Source organism: Pleurodeles waltl, chromosome 4_2, assembly GCF_031143425.1.
Source record: "Pleurodeles waltl isolate 20211129_DDA chromosome 4_2, aPleWal1.hap1.20221129, whole genome shotgun sequence".
Classification (NCBI taxonomy): domain Eukaryota; kingdom Metazoa; phylum Chordata; class Amphibia; order Caudata; family Salamandridae; genus Pleurodeles; species Pleurodeles waltl.
In genome coordinates this window covers 893,729,697-893,744,450 of record NC_090443.1, presented here as the reverse complement: position 1 = coordinate 893,744,450, position 14,754 = coordinate 893,729,697, and the positions used below count along the sequence as shown (strand labels likewise).

The window sequence follows — 14,754 nt, the reverse complement described above, 5'->3', positions numbered from 1 at the left end:
GAGAACGAGTGGGACAGGGCAGAGGCCCATTTGGATGACTTATGTTTCTTTTTGGACTGACTCAAAAACTTCAACCGCAAAGAAGAACTGCCATAGGGATGACTAGGTGCAGGTCCTAGGTTGTCACACTGAGCTTCATTTCACATTCTCAGAAGACTTCTGGAGTCATCTGTGCACAGTTATTATAAGCCTTGGAGTTGTGTACTGTGAGAGAACAGGGCTGATTGCAGAGGCCCCCTAACTTTTTTCCCCCATTTTCCACTTTTTGCTGGTGTTTCTGACTCTGATGGTGCCCTGGGTACTGCTAACCAGTCCCAGGGCCTGTGCTCTGTGTAAAATCAGTATGCAAATTAGGCTAATTATAATTGGCTAAGTCAACCTACCTATGAGTCCCTAGTATATGGTAGGGCATGTAGGTTTAGGGACCCCAGCATAGGTAGTGCACCCATAGGTGCACTGCTGAGGTGCCCAGGATCATTTTAAAGGCAGGCCTGCCTTGCTGGCTGCTTTTAAATTAAAGTTATATGCAAATTCGACTTTGGAATTAAAAGTATTTCCAAAGTCTTAAACAACCTTATTTTTACATATAAGTCACCTCTAAGGTGTGCCCTATATGCCCCTAGGGCTGGGTACCACGTAACTATAAGCAGGGACCTTATAAAAATAGTTTTATAAGCCCTAGTGAGGTAAAAACAGCCAAATTCGTTTTTCCCTCATTGTAGTGAGTGGCCTTCATAGGCTAGAATGGGGAGACTTTATTTTAATTTTATAAGTCCCCTTAAGTGACAGATACAAAGAGTTTGGTATCAAATTAATTGTTATAATAAATCCCACAACTTCCAGTTGTTGGATTTAATATAACTTGTTCAGGTAAAGAGTTTTAACCTTTACCTGAAAAGTTGCCAACTTCAGCCCTGCATTGTTTTTGCTGCTGTGTTCTGATCGGCCAGCCTCTGGCAGCCTGGCCAGGCTGCCTTGATGAGGTGTGAAGGGCCTGGCTTCACACAAAGAGATGTGCCTGTTGGAGGGGATCTCCTCTCAGCAGATGGTGATGCAGGAAGGGGGAGGGCTGCCAAACTTGTCTTCAAAGGCAGAGAAGGACATTTGGAGCAACCCAGCAACACCCCCAGACAACTAGATGCCCCCTTGATTAGATTAGGAGAGGGCAGGAGAGTGGTGTATTTATGATTTTTAGCCACACCAGTGGGTGGGCTCAGCCAGATGTAACCTCCAAAAATCACTTTCAGCCATGATGGATTTTTGAAGAATGTTGCCTCCTGGGATTGATTTTTGCCACACTTCCCAGGAAGTGGTCATCACAGGGGAAAGGACCCTGCCCCTGACTGGAGAATCAGGACCCCCCTGTTTTTCACCCAGGAGCAGGGATAAAACTGGCAGACCTGCACCCACACCTCAGTTCCCTACCAGATCCCTACCAGGAAGAACTACAGAAGAAGAAGGACTGCCCTGCTGGACCCCGGACCTGCACCTGGACCCTGCACTCTGAAGGACTGCACCAGCTGCACACTTGGGCTTCACCACAAGAAGGACTTTGCCTGGCTTCAACTGGTTCAAGGAGGGACTCCCTGTTTGCTATAGGTGAAACATTGCTAACCAGAGTCCCCTGCACCAACTCCTGAAGAAATCAACCAGCTCATCACTGTCCAGTGGCCAAAAAGGAGTTTGCACCAAGTGCATCCTGGGAGTTGTAGTCCACCCCCCCCCCCCACCCAAAAGGATCATTTCAGAGTTTCTGGAGCTTTGGGGTGAGCTGTGGACCCCAAAATAACCTTAAAAGAACATCTGGGAGAAGATCCATAAGTTTGGAGAACTTTTGAAAAAAAGCTCCATAGAGGGACCGACCGCCACGCCAACTCTAGCCGGCTTGCTCAACCGCGACCCGGCCTGACTTGCAGGTTCATCCCTGTGAAGAAAATCTCCAAAAAAGAGACTACGTCCGAACGTAGGAAGTTGACCGGGACCTCCCAGCCAGCGTATCCGAGGAGGGCTCTAAGGACGGCGGATCAAGATCCGGGTTCGCCCCGGTCGAAGGATTTTCACCTTGAACGACTAAGTCCGAAGGTAAAAATCTCCACCGAGGGTTCCCACGACGCGTATCTGAGGAAGAGTTCCAGGAGGTCAGATTGGACTGGCAGGTTCGTCCCACTGAAGAAAATCTTCAGAAAAACAACAAAGTCTGAAGGTAAACTTTTGACTGAGGCCTCCCGCAGGCCGTAGCCGAGCCAGGCTCCATTGCGGTCGGCCTTAAACTTTGACTTTGCCCCAGTCGAGGTGCGACCAGATGGCCAGATTGGCGCTTTTTGTTTCTAGGCGCTAGAAAACAATAATTCTTTAAAAATTCATAGCTCCAGTTCCCCTTATCCCATTTTATTCGTTTTTGTGTCATTTTAAAGATAAAAATATAATCTATTGTTATAAATTGGTTTTGGAATTTTAAACTGTTTCCTGTGTTTTAATTAATTACTGTTTTGTTATATTTGAATGCTTTACACTCTGTCTCCTAAATTAAGCCTTGTTGCTCGTTGCCAAGCTACCAAGGGTTGAGCTGGGTTTAATTTACTGAGACCTAAGTGGAACTAAGTGGAGGTTAGGGGCCTACTTCTAAGTGTAGGTACTTACCTGCCCTTACCAATAACAAACATGTACCAAAAACTAACAGAGGTACGCCTCGTGGGGCTCTGCCACAGACATCTGTTTGCAACAGTCAGTACAAGACCAACTAGAAAAGAGTAGCAGAGCTCAATATTGGCATTTGAAGGCACGGAAAGAAAGGAACTTATGTCAACACACATGGCTGCTGCTTATATGTGGTTTTGCTCATCAACTTCGGACCAGAATGAGGTTAAGGAGGAGTTGCATTACGCCACCTACTGGCACACAATACCACTGTTTTTTGTTTGTTTTTTTGTTTCCAGATCCAGTTTGGCACTTGGGGGTGTTCACAAGGTGAAGAATATGTAGTTAGAAGTATCCATCAGAAATGTTATTTTTTGACTACTGTTAAGGCATGTCATCTGTACATAAACAAGTGTTTATGGACACTTTATTAAGGTAAACAGAGTCTCATTGCAGTTTTAAGGTTGTGTGTGTCAGTGGTGTATTGTTCAGTGGATTTGTCGTCTATTTTGCCTTTGCCAGTTCCTGATCTCAGTGTTCGTTTCGGGCCTCCACAGTCCTGCGGTCTCCTATTTGCCCGGATCGGCCTTGAGAGCCTTGGCTGCTACTGGTGCTGGTGCTACGCCTCCTGTGTCTGTTTGACCTAAGAAAGCCTATCCTGCCGTTGCTCGTGCTTAATCTGTGTGGTTTCACTGCTAAGCTGGTTGTAACCATTTCACTATATAAAAGATAAAATAATTCTCAATGCCTGATGAACGGTGCAGCCTCAGTGAGTGGTACTGAATGTCGAACGCCAATCAATGAACTTTCAACACCTGAGCAGGACACCATGTTAGAAAGTTAATGTTTGTTTAGATAAATCACTTGGAACCAGTGTGTGTATTTTGAGACGGAGCTAACATAGCAATGTTCATTAGTATATGAACGTATTTCTGAAAGAGGACTTTAGACTAATAATGCTTTTATGGATCAAATCTGTTTATTGGTATATAACAGACAGACCTAATACAGAGATCTGTGCCTACATCAGAGTCGGCCGGCAATCAAGTTTGGCAGGAAATGCTGCTACACATGCTAACAAACGGGCCTGTAGAGAAGGCCAACAGACATAATGAAACACATTCCCTTATCTCCAGAACCCATCTCTTGGGAGCCACACCCGTAACCCCTAATAACGCTTTTAGACGCAGACAAGTGATTTTTATTTCTGGGACTAGATTTGATAAAATTGATCTAAATACTACTGTGTTTTTCAGAGCAATGGTCAGTCAACTTTCAAACAATCTCTCAGTTTATAACATTCAAAAGTACAGGCCTTATCCATCCCTGTAAATGTCCTCTAGAAACAATGCTGAATACACAAAGCACGATGAATAAAAACAAAGTGTACAAATACCTGTCGAAAGTACTTTTCATACAAAGGGTTCGCACTTGACAGCTGTAAAAAAAACAAAAAAACATAAGGAATAATGGCATGGGTTACACTTTTTTCCCTCATATACATACAAAAGATAACGCATGTACGTTCACAAGCAGCATTGAATACGAGTGGCTGGCGTCTTGTCACATACATTGCATGCGGGTAGGAGCATTAACTTAATCAAAGTCGACAATGAACTGGCAATGGCTTCAGGAAACCGGTTGTTCCCGATGACTTTCTTGAGAAATTGCAAATAACAATACTGAAGAAAAAACAAAAAGGGAAAAAAAGATGAATGTCATTTTATTCGTTTCTCTTTCGGGATCCGGAATAAGTTCTAGTAACGGTTTTCAGTGGGAACCAACGTTGCCAGGCCCTAGACTGCATGAGGCCCAAGGCTTCACACAGCTTCTAAGGTAACATTTGGGGAAGGCTATGCAAGAAATCAACACCTGCTACTAGGATGTCAGACTTAAGTGGCCAGAGCCCAGCAAAATAGGTACTAACAAAGACAAAAGGTCTGGTTATGCATTCGTGAACTGATCATTCTGTGATGGAGAGATTATTCTTGGCCAGTGCTGACTTGGGAGGTGGAAGGATATGGGAGGATTGAGTTAGAAGGTAATTAAATGCAAGACGACTTTCATTTCCATGAGATGGTTCTAGATCATATTGTAAACTGCGATAGGGACTGTTCAGGTACATGACATACAGGCAATTATTCAGGCTGGATGAATAGGGGTTCGGAAACAGTCACAGAAAATGACTTTTCTATTTTAATACAAGAAACCTGCTTTGAAATCTGGTTTTTAAGAATGCTGACTTTGCTTCAGCTGTCAATGTGTTTTTTTAAGGTGGATTTGAGCAGATGTTACAAATCCACAGCTCCGATGGATACTATATTTTTGACCGTGTAACTAGTAACAGGGAGTGTTCCTGTCATTTTGGGCGCTAAAGAATATTGTTGGAAACGGGACACGTTTGCAATTTGTGGTCTTTTTTTTTTTTTTATAAATAACACTAGTGCACGGCACGGATTCCGATTAAAACCAGGTTAAACTATATGTACTTGGTAGTTTCTTTGAACTTACCCTCATCTTGAAGGCTAGAGCACCAAACGTGTGTTGACTAACCACATATAACTGAGAAAATTGCAAATTTGTAGTCTAACTACACTGTAAAATCTTCATGCTAGTAATTGTGGAAGCATTTGTACAGCGCTTTATCCCCAACTGAAGAGCCGAAACGCAAGACCGATGGATAGCGTAGTGCACCACGTTGTAGTCCTTGGCTGAAAGAGTGCAGCAGTTGCAAGGACACTGATGTGCAAGCACTGCTGTGACGTGGCAAGTGCCCAGGCAGGCGCTCTTACCCTACCTTGGTTCACGGTGCTCAACAGTATCTGAGGAAAGGCGAGTGAGAGATAGAGTACATAAGGTTTACATTAGTCGGCTGCTATCACGCATATAGCAGGTCCTATGTGGTGACCATATGGCCAACAACACGTGTGCTGGAGACAGCACCCAAGACATCAACTCCGTAAATCTGGTAAGCTCGAAAGAGGAGAAAGAGCACACAGAGGTCAGTCTGGATGGTCTGCACAGCACATTCCTTTTCCAATGTGTTTTACAGAGATAATATACAATAAATGGGATTCTGTAATCCCTGTATAAATGGCATTTACTAATTTCTTTATAATCTGCTACTTGTCACGTACCAATTAAAAGACATCAGAACTCGATTATTACAATGTTATCACAGTCAATTTCTGAAGAGGGGAAAGGCAGGTCAGGTCACGGAACATAATTAAACAGCTGTTTAAAGCAACAAACAGAATGTTGCCTTTTTCCATTTGCTCTATATTAATAACATGCAAGTAGAGTGAATAAAATTATTTTGCACTCCTTAGATAGGCAAATATTGGAATCTTTCTGCATGTTTCTACACATTCACAGCTACTGCAGCTTTTTTTTTAAACTGACATACTGAACTGTTTCTAATATTTGTTTGCAACAAATATCTAACCTGTCTTTTACGTATTTAATTTCATATGAAAGAGCAACACGCACTGCTTTAAGTGGTTTGTGGGAAACGTGACGGTGTGACCATGTACTACATAGTATAAAGTACCCCTCGGTGTACATAAGGATTAAGTCAAGTCACCTTGGAGTTCCATAAACTCATAAAAGAACTCGGCCTTCAGCCTTGTTCCTCTATGGTTATGGAACTCCAAGGTGACTTGCAATATCTGTATGTCTAGTGGGGGGTTCTTTATCCCTTACATAATGTTGTAGACTGTTATAGCAAATATTCGTGTGGAACAGAAGCGAGTCAAGCATGCTTAAGCCCTTTGAATCATTAATTTGTATATGCCAACGCTTTATAACTGCTATAAATGCACACATTATTTAAAAAAATAGTCAAACAATAAAATGTCCCTAAAGGTACTGTCATGCGACTAAGATTTTCACTCAGCACCATGTTAAAAGAAAGAAGTATAGAACACTGTGGCAGATGAAATAATAAGGAAAAACGTGCATTTACAAGCTGCAGCAAACCAAAATGGAACACTGTGATATGATGTCCATCAGAAATGGGCGTGTAGGGGCTGTGGTGAAAGGCAGCTGGGAAGTAATAAGCGAAGGGGGAGGCACGACCGAAACTCACTCGTCTGAATGATGTTTAATGAGGAGGTGAGAAGGGGCGGAGCAGTTCAGGGCAGCCTGACAGACACCTGCCTACGGATTGTGCACTGGTATGAGGGCAGAGACCAGCTGAATAAAGCTGGAATGCCACTGCTCACAGCGCGCAGACCTAACGCCGGCTCAAGAGTTTCCATCTGTTTTAAGTGATCCCTTAGAGAGTCGGCACTATCTGCAGGGCTGTCAGTAAATAGAACACCTCAGCGCGAGCCCCCGGCGAGGCCTGAGGAGCAGTTCCTGCTGACGGTGTAGGCTGGAGAACATCTGGTGAGGAGCGAGCTTAGCAGATGAATTGCAAACAAGTAGGCAAAGCGAGGACGTGAGTGCATGCGAGTAATGAATCAGTTCCAAGCAGAGTGAGTTTGTGAACGTGTGTTTTGTGCAAGAGTTTAACAGTAAGCAAGCGTGAGTGTAAGCAAGCGTTTAATTGTATAGTTGTCAGCCTCACCTGCGTGACTCTGAACAAACCTGCGCCTCACCATAACTCTACTTATACTTTCTACCCATGAATATTAGTGTTTACACCTGTCAGGGGCAGCACCTCTGGAATGGCAGAGGAGCGTCGCCCCCCGGCTAAGAGCCAGCTGATGAGCAGTGCTGAGAGGGGCAGGGCAGGGCCATGGGAGGGGGGAGTAAAGTGCACTAAGTGCGCATGTGAACACATATGCACACTTAGGTTTCGCCAGCCTGACTGTGGTGAACAGCCAGGCTGGAGAAACTTCACAAACACCAGTGCACTGTCTGAGCTCCAGAACAAGCCACTCAGACCAATCTGGATGCTGCTTTCATGCGAGGTTTAGCATAAGAGCAGTGCCAGGATTGCTGGGGAGCCTGTGCTAGTGTCCCAGTGAATGCTGGGCCACCATCAGGAGCAGAGGAGCAAGGTGGCAGGAACAGCAAGTTTTTTTGTTTGTTTTTTTTGTTTCCCCTGTTACACCGCCCCTCCTCCCCCCTTTTTGACATTTGTGGAGGCAGCCACTGCCTGTGATATTTAAAGTAGAAAGTTCAGGTGTGACGACAGAGGCCATCTTCACCTTAGCTTTGAAATTTTGAGAGCAGGAGACCATGGTCTGTGTGTGTGGTGTGAGGTGGGGGCTTTGGGGGCAAAAAGTGGATCTACTTTACCCAAGCTGTGTGTGTTAAGTGAAAAAAGGGGTGCAATTTCTCCAGTGAATTGGACAACCCTCTCCCCCCCACACACACACACACACACACACACACACACACACACACACACACACGTGTGATACAAGCGGCCAGATTTAGCTGGAACACCAGAGCACAAATGGCAGAGCATGCCAACCTCAGTGGGGCTCATTGACTATCTGCACCAGCTGACTGGTCTCGCCCAGAGCATGTAAAAATTGAACCATTGCAGATCCTGGAACCAACGTTCTTTGATATGAACAGACATGAGCATTCAGAGGGGGAACTCAAATACACTAGATGGGTTCAAGGATCCGGGCATGACCTCAATTAGCCAGAAGCCCAATATCCAGCATAAATATAGTCAAAATGTTCAGTCTGAGAAATTCTCCAAGGGACATCACCATACGAAATTAACCTAAAGGTCCAAACCTTATGGTTTCAAATGAAGAATTGAAAATCTGTACAAAGATGAACATTCTGACCATTTACACTTTTGTATTTGGTGCACAGAGAATACTGCAAGCCTCCAATAAAAACGCCTTGTCTGGCGTTCTATTTCAGAACTAAACAAAATAGAGTGATAGAAACACACAACAAGGAGCCCATAATAGCTATAGAATAGAAATAAAATGCAGAAGAATCAAACATAAGAAGAAAAAAAAAAAAAGAAAGAAAAACAAAAAAAACCTTTGCAGAGATTTTAGTAACTTTTGATTCATCCGAGATAGAAACAAAATTCTGCAGATTATGCCTCCTGATGGCTTATGTGGCAAATGTGACAACTCCATCATTTTGCGGCAAATGTTGCAGTCGCAAAATTGCATAATTTGAGTGGCACTGGCAGAAGGTCAATTTGGCAGCTATGATGTCAAAACACAGACCTAATTAACTGAACCTTGCTTTTTCTCTTTGGAACTTTAATAAAGGATTCGGAGTAAAACACAGACCTAAAAAGACCGCTGAAAGATTTGCTTGTAGAAAGTAACTTTAGACCCAAATTAAAGTGCAATGTACTTAAGTGGCAAATCCTTCCTTTGTCCTGTTACGAGATGAGACAATATGTGATACTTGCCTGTAAATCACCGTCAGATTTAAACAAGAATGTGTTCGATTCATTTAGACCAGTGGTTCCCAAACTGTGGTCCGGGGACCCCTGGGGGTCCACGAAGTCTAATCAGGGGGTCCGCAACTGTAAGAAAGTTCAATAATACTAACAGATTAGGTCTCCAGCTTTCAGTAATGACTCAGTAGGGGGGTCCCCGGATATCAATAAAGATTCAGTGGGGGTCCCCGGCTCCAGGAATGACACAGTGAGGGTCCACGGAAGGCAAAAGTCTGGGAACCGCTGATTTATACCATTACGAGATCAGTAATGTATTCATGAAGAACGTATCAAACCAAATGTAATGTTTCCTTGTTCATAAATAACAACTGGACCTTGATTTTTGTGAAGAAAGCAAGATCTGGAAGATGACTCAGAACTTTCAAGTACCAAGCTAAAATATAAGACACGTTTAATGTAAGTTAAAGAACGACTCTCAAAAAAACCTGAGTTATGGTTTCACGCCTTTCCATGAGAAGAACAGATGTCACGTCCCCCCTCCCCCTGTAAGCTAAGCTGGAATCTTCCAGCTGCACAGAACACACGCACAGACTGCACACTGTACTGAGAGAGTTAATGAGAACAATAACCATCACAGAGAACAGTAAATCCTCTCTTTTGGTTACACCTGGGAATTTTGAAGACTGGCTTTGAAATTCTAAGACACTGGTTCTTAACTTTTGGACTTCTGTGGACCTCTACTTAATCATTACTGGAATCCAGGACCCCTACTGAGTTATTACTGGAAGCCGGGACCCCTACTGAGTTATTACTGGAATCCAGGACCCCTACTGAGTTATTACTGGAATCCGGGACCCCTACTGAGTTATTACTGGAATCCGGGACCCCTACTGAGTTATTACTGGAAGCCGGGACCCCTACTGAGTTATTACTGGAAGTCAGGACCCCTACTGAGTTATTACTGGAATCCAGGACCCCTACTGAGTTATTACTGGAATCCAGGACCCCTACTGAGTTATTACTGGAAGCCGGGACCCCTACTGAGTTATTACTGGAATCCGGGACCCCTACTGAGTTATTACTGGAAGCCGGACCCCTACTGAGTCATTACTGGAATCCAGGACCCCTACTGAGTTATTACTGGAAGCCGGGACCGGCTTAAGCAGTTACAATGATTTCCACCCTAAAACAATACACAAAAATACAGAAACATGCATTCATCAAAGAAATATAAAAAATGATTTAATGGTTTATTTAATTCGCGCAAACATTTACATTTTCATTTTAACGGGAAGGTTGAGGCTCTTCTAAGCTCAACCTAGGCCACCCATCGCCTATACCGTATTCGATTTGATGCATTTGCATTGTTCCAACAAATCAATCTGAGGACACCAACTTACATTAGCCTTCAATTTCAAAATCCTTCATATTTATAGAACTATTAAAAAAATGTAATTTCCTTTTCTTTCTTCATTTATTTACACTTTATTAATCTGTTAATATTATATAATGTTCTAAGAAGTTGCGGACCACCTGAGAAGGTGCCACGGATCATAAGATCCTCTGTTCTTGTCCTTTCCCTATTCTGTTTGGATTTAAGACATACAACAAGTAACTTACATGGGCACTACTCAACTAAATATGATAATGTTGTCAATTGACAGAATGTGCAATAGGTCTATACGTGCAATGTCATTTTCTGTCAATTTACAACATTACCACATTCCCAGGTCCTGTTGCTTTTTTCTTTACAGGTACAAAGTCATACGAAAAAAATGGGCATGTGCTCCCCAAGCAAGTTATTTGTTGTACGTCTGATGTACAGACTAAATAGGGAAAGGAAAATTAGGCTACATATGACAGATTAGATCAAACAGACATATCTTGGGGCATTCTCTTTTGTCCTGACAAAAGCCTGGGACCCTTAGAGGCCACATAAGAGGATGAAACATGTGACGCCGATAAGAGAGTAAGGACATTGCTTCCTAACAATATACAACACATCATTTTTAATTATACCAGAGGCACACGCTGTTAAAGCCGACAGGCACACTTGCATACGTATTGATTTTGCAGCCTGACATGCACACTTGCATACGGATTGTGCATTGGTATGAAGGCGGAGACCAGCTGAAGAATGCTGAAGTAACACCAGCTCAAGACTTTCCATCTGCTTTAAGTGATCCCTTAGAGAATCAGCACCATCTGCAGGGCTGTCAGTCAATACAAGTGGTCCCTGGAATATAGTTGAGTCCATCCTGGTCTTTAGGAAACAGAATGAGACCCAGTAATAAAGCATGCCGCTAACAGTGTGGATGAGACGGTTCAGCCAGCAAGACCGCTATCCTTGTCATTCTGAACAGCATAAGCGAAGAATAAGATTCACTGTATTACAAGTAGTCCAATAGCAGCTTCAGTTGTTTGAACGTGTTGTAGACACTTTGGGTTGTTGGTTTTGTATTTATGAAGCACTTTGTCCTTATTGTGCCTCGACCCTGGAGTGAGTAAATCAAGGCAGCAGAAAGAGCCCAATGAAAGAAAGCAGTGGGTGTGTCAGACTGATTCCTAATAGGTCCTGAGGGACAATATGAACTCAAATGATTCACAGTGAAATGCTCAGAAAGCAACTGGGTTGTCACACAAGAAATTCTTCGAAATCTATAGTTCGATCATCTACATGGAAAACAATCTAAAAATAGGTTTTGCAGAGGTCCACATAAATAAACATAACACTGTACAATCCAATAGTGCAAATTAGTCGTGAAAAATGTACCTTCAACTTTAAATTTATATAAAATTGTCAGGTACGTTCTTCCTCTGTCAATGCGGTAGAAAAATACGGATGTGCATTTTATTATATTAAAGAAACGGCCTCATCTCTTACACTGTTCATTGTTGTTTATATTTCTTTACTTCCTCTATAACACTTCTGGCTGCTGAACTTTGACTAAAGAAGGAACTAACAAAATAAATCACTTCCAAAAGGCAGCACTTCCTGCAACTCACTGAAATTACTAAAATTCTGAAGCAATGACTTCCAAAGAGATCAACTCACTACTCTGGCAGAAAAGAGGGCTACATACTGGAAACATTAAGAACCCAGCCCACTGCCTCCAGCTTCAGTCCCATAGTTAAGCAAATATCCTTCATAATCACATTATTCTGCCAGACACTGCTCTGTATCGAAGACGTATATCATCTCAAGCAATCCAATGCTAAATCACAGACCTTCAGAATAGAGTAGATCCTCCGCATTAGTAGGCCTAAAACGTGACAACCATTCTTGCGGGGTATTTTTTTAATTTTAATTTTTACCCCTATATAGACCTGGCTAGTCTTGCAGAGCTCATTCCATCAATACAGAGAGAGAGAAATATCAGGCCTCTCTGCCCCTCAGCCACTAACAGGTGCATCACAGACTTTTTGCATTACACTATATAACAGTCTTTGGACTACATTCAGTAATGTTGGATGTTTTCCACTATAAAGGAGTAGGGTTATTTAACTGGACAGTAGGTGTAAGAATGTAGATTATTAGTCGGAAAGGGCGTGGGCCCTTCGAGTACTAAGTCCACACACTTCCTACTGGGAATCAAGTACCCCATTTACTTGATTCTCTCAAGTTAGCAAGGCAGAGCAGTCTAAGGCCTACTTTGGGAGGTCATGTGGGTTAGTATCCCAGTCTGCAGTGCTTTTACTCATAAAAAGGAGAGTGATTACTCAATAATATGCATTAATTTACAAATATATACATGTAGGCAGGGAAACACCTATATTGTCACCCTCTGAACAGTTTACACCCCTAGCAAGCCCTGGAACTTCTCACAACAAAACCCCACATATACTAGACAATACCATGTGGAATAATAATAAAAAAGCAGGCCCACAGGCTTTGTCAGGTTGTCATCACAGTAATAAAAGCGGAAATGTGTCAAACAAATCAAATACCATTAAAATCACTAAGGATGGTATCACTCAGTAGGGCATGAAATGACTCAATGTTAACTTTGTGATTGTCAGTAAAATATTTCAAATATCAATAACTTGGTGGCAAAAGATTTTTCTATTATAATACATGTTCGCATGCAAGCCTGAGGATCCATCAACAGATGGCCCTGCACTTGAAGCCTTTGGGCTAAAAGGCCCAGCTCCAGAAGTGCTTGCTACCTTGGAGAACCTCTCCCATGGTCAACAATAAAAACACCTGGGAGATGTAGTGGGACATGACATTAGGGACAAAGATCCCTATGGTTTTCAGGGAGATTCTATCTCTGTCCCAGAGCATCCAAACCCCACAACATGGAGCCGCTGCGTTTTGGGCCACCCCATGCTTGATATTCAAATGAGGTGGTTCCAATGCCTTCTGAGGCAGGGCTATACCTTCAGACATTTTTTTTTTTTAACTGCAATCTTGCACCACCGTGAAAATGTTTTTCTTTCAGTTTATTTAAAAAACATACCGCCTCGTTTCCTTTCCAATTCCGAGTGCTCCTGCCCCCAGTGGGGCACACAGCATGTGCTAGACTCTGGGGTTGTATGGGGAGCCCCACTCACAAGTGGCCCAGCTGGCTCCTGCCACGCAACACAACAGCTGTTTATCTTCTCCGGGTAGTGCAGGAGATGGCTGATATGGTGGGCACCCTCCAGCTCCTCCCAGACACGGTCACAGTAGGCAGCAACCCAGCAATGCTCCTGGGCGTTTAGACCTCACAGTAGAGAAATAATGGGGAGAGGGCACACACCACTGCCCTCTGCACCTATTTCTTCTCTCCTCAGCCTGCCCATAAAGCTTTCATCCAGCTCTAGTCACTAGGACTATCCATGTTTTAACCTCCTGGTCTCTAGATTTTCGTTTTCTTCTGGGAGCTTGTTTTTTCCACTGCTCTGTCTCTGATGAGGGAGAGCTCAGGGTCTGCCTTAATGCCCTTCAGCTTCCTGCCAGGACCTGTCTCCTGTCTGGGCATGTGGGACTTCTCCTAGAAGTCTTACTCAACAGCAACCCTTAACCCTCAAAACAGAGTGCCCTCCCTGGGTGCACTCTCCAGGTATTATGTGTGAACGTCAGCTCACTGTGTGCTGCACACACAAGTTTCTTCGTCTGGCCTTAAAACAGCAAACAGATACTAAAAGCATCAAACCTTTCATTAGCCAAAGAATTAAATAGGTAGTGGACAGCAGTTTGCAGATCTAATTTTACGGGGCATGCAAGGAAAGCAGCAGGGAATTAAAAAGACAAATAAGAGCAAAGCTAAGCATTGGCAAATCCAATTTTCTTTGGCTTTTTTTTTGTTGTAAAAAGACAACACTGTCCACCCACCCATCCACCCCTTCCCCCCCCCCCCCCACCAACCTAGCCCTCTCTTTATCTCAGGAATAGGAACACCTACAAAAAATAATTAAATCGTTATTTTTGATAGTTATTAACAAAATCCAATGCAATGGTAAAGTCGGATTTTTAATAAAAGTTAAGAAAAAACATAACTTTTACAGATCTAGCTTTACCCTGCCTGAAGCTCTTGGAGGCTAATTTTTATTGGCTCGCCAGCTTTCCCATGCAGTGCCTAGCACTGACTAGTGTGAAAAAGGAGTGAAATGACTCCAAGAAACAAACAATAAGCTGACCCAAATTGGACAGAGATGACACCTCTAAATTCTACAGATTATGCAGGTTGGATGGAGGCTGTGGGCCTCCTTTAAATAGCACAGTGTCTAATCCTTCTTGCGAGGTCTGATGAGCAACATGCAACACTCAGGGCACACTTGAAAAAGAGAGAGAGAGAAGG

At 43.2% G+C, this 14,754-nt stretch overlaps 1 protein-coding gene across 1 annotated transcript in view; it reads right to left on the bottom strand.

The window, feature by feature from the left end:
• The window catches only part of EPS15 (epidermal growth factor receptor pathway substrate 15), a 792,619-nt gene that overhangs the window by 639,767 nt on the left and 138,098 nt on the right, over positions 1-14,754 (bottom strand). The window contains exon 2 of the mRNA XM_069232684.1: positions 4,034-4,075. Within this exon, the coding sequence (XP_069088785.1) occupies positions 4,034-4,075 (42 nt within the window). The remainder of the gene's footprint in view (positions 1-4,033; positions 4,076-14,754) is intronic.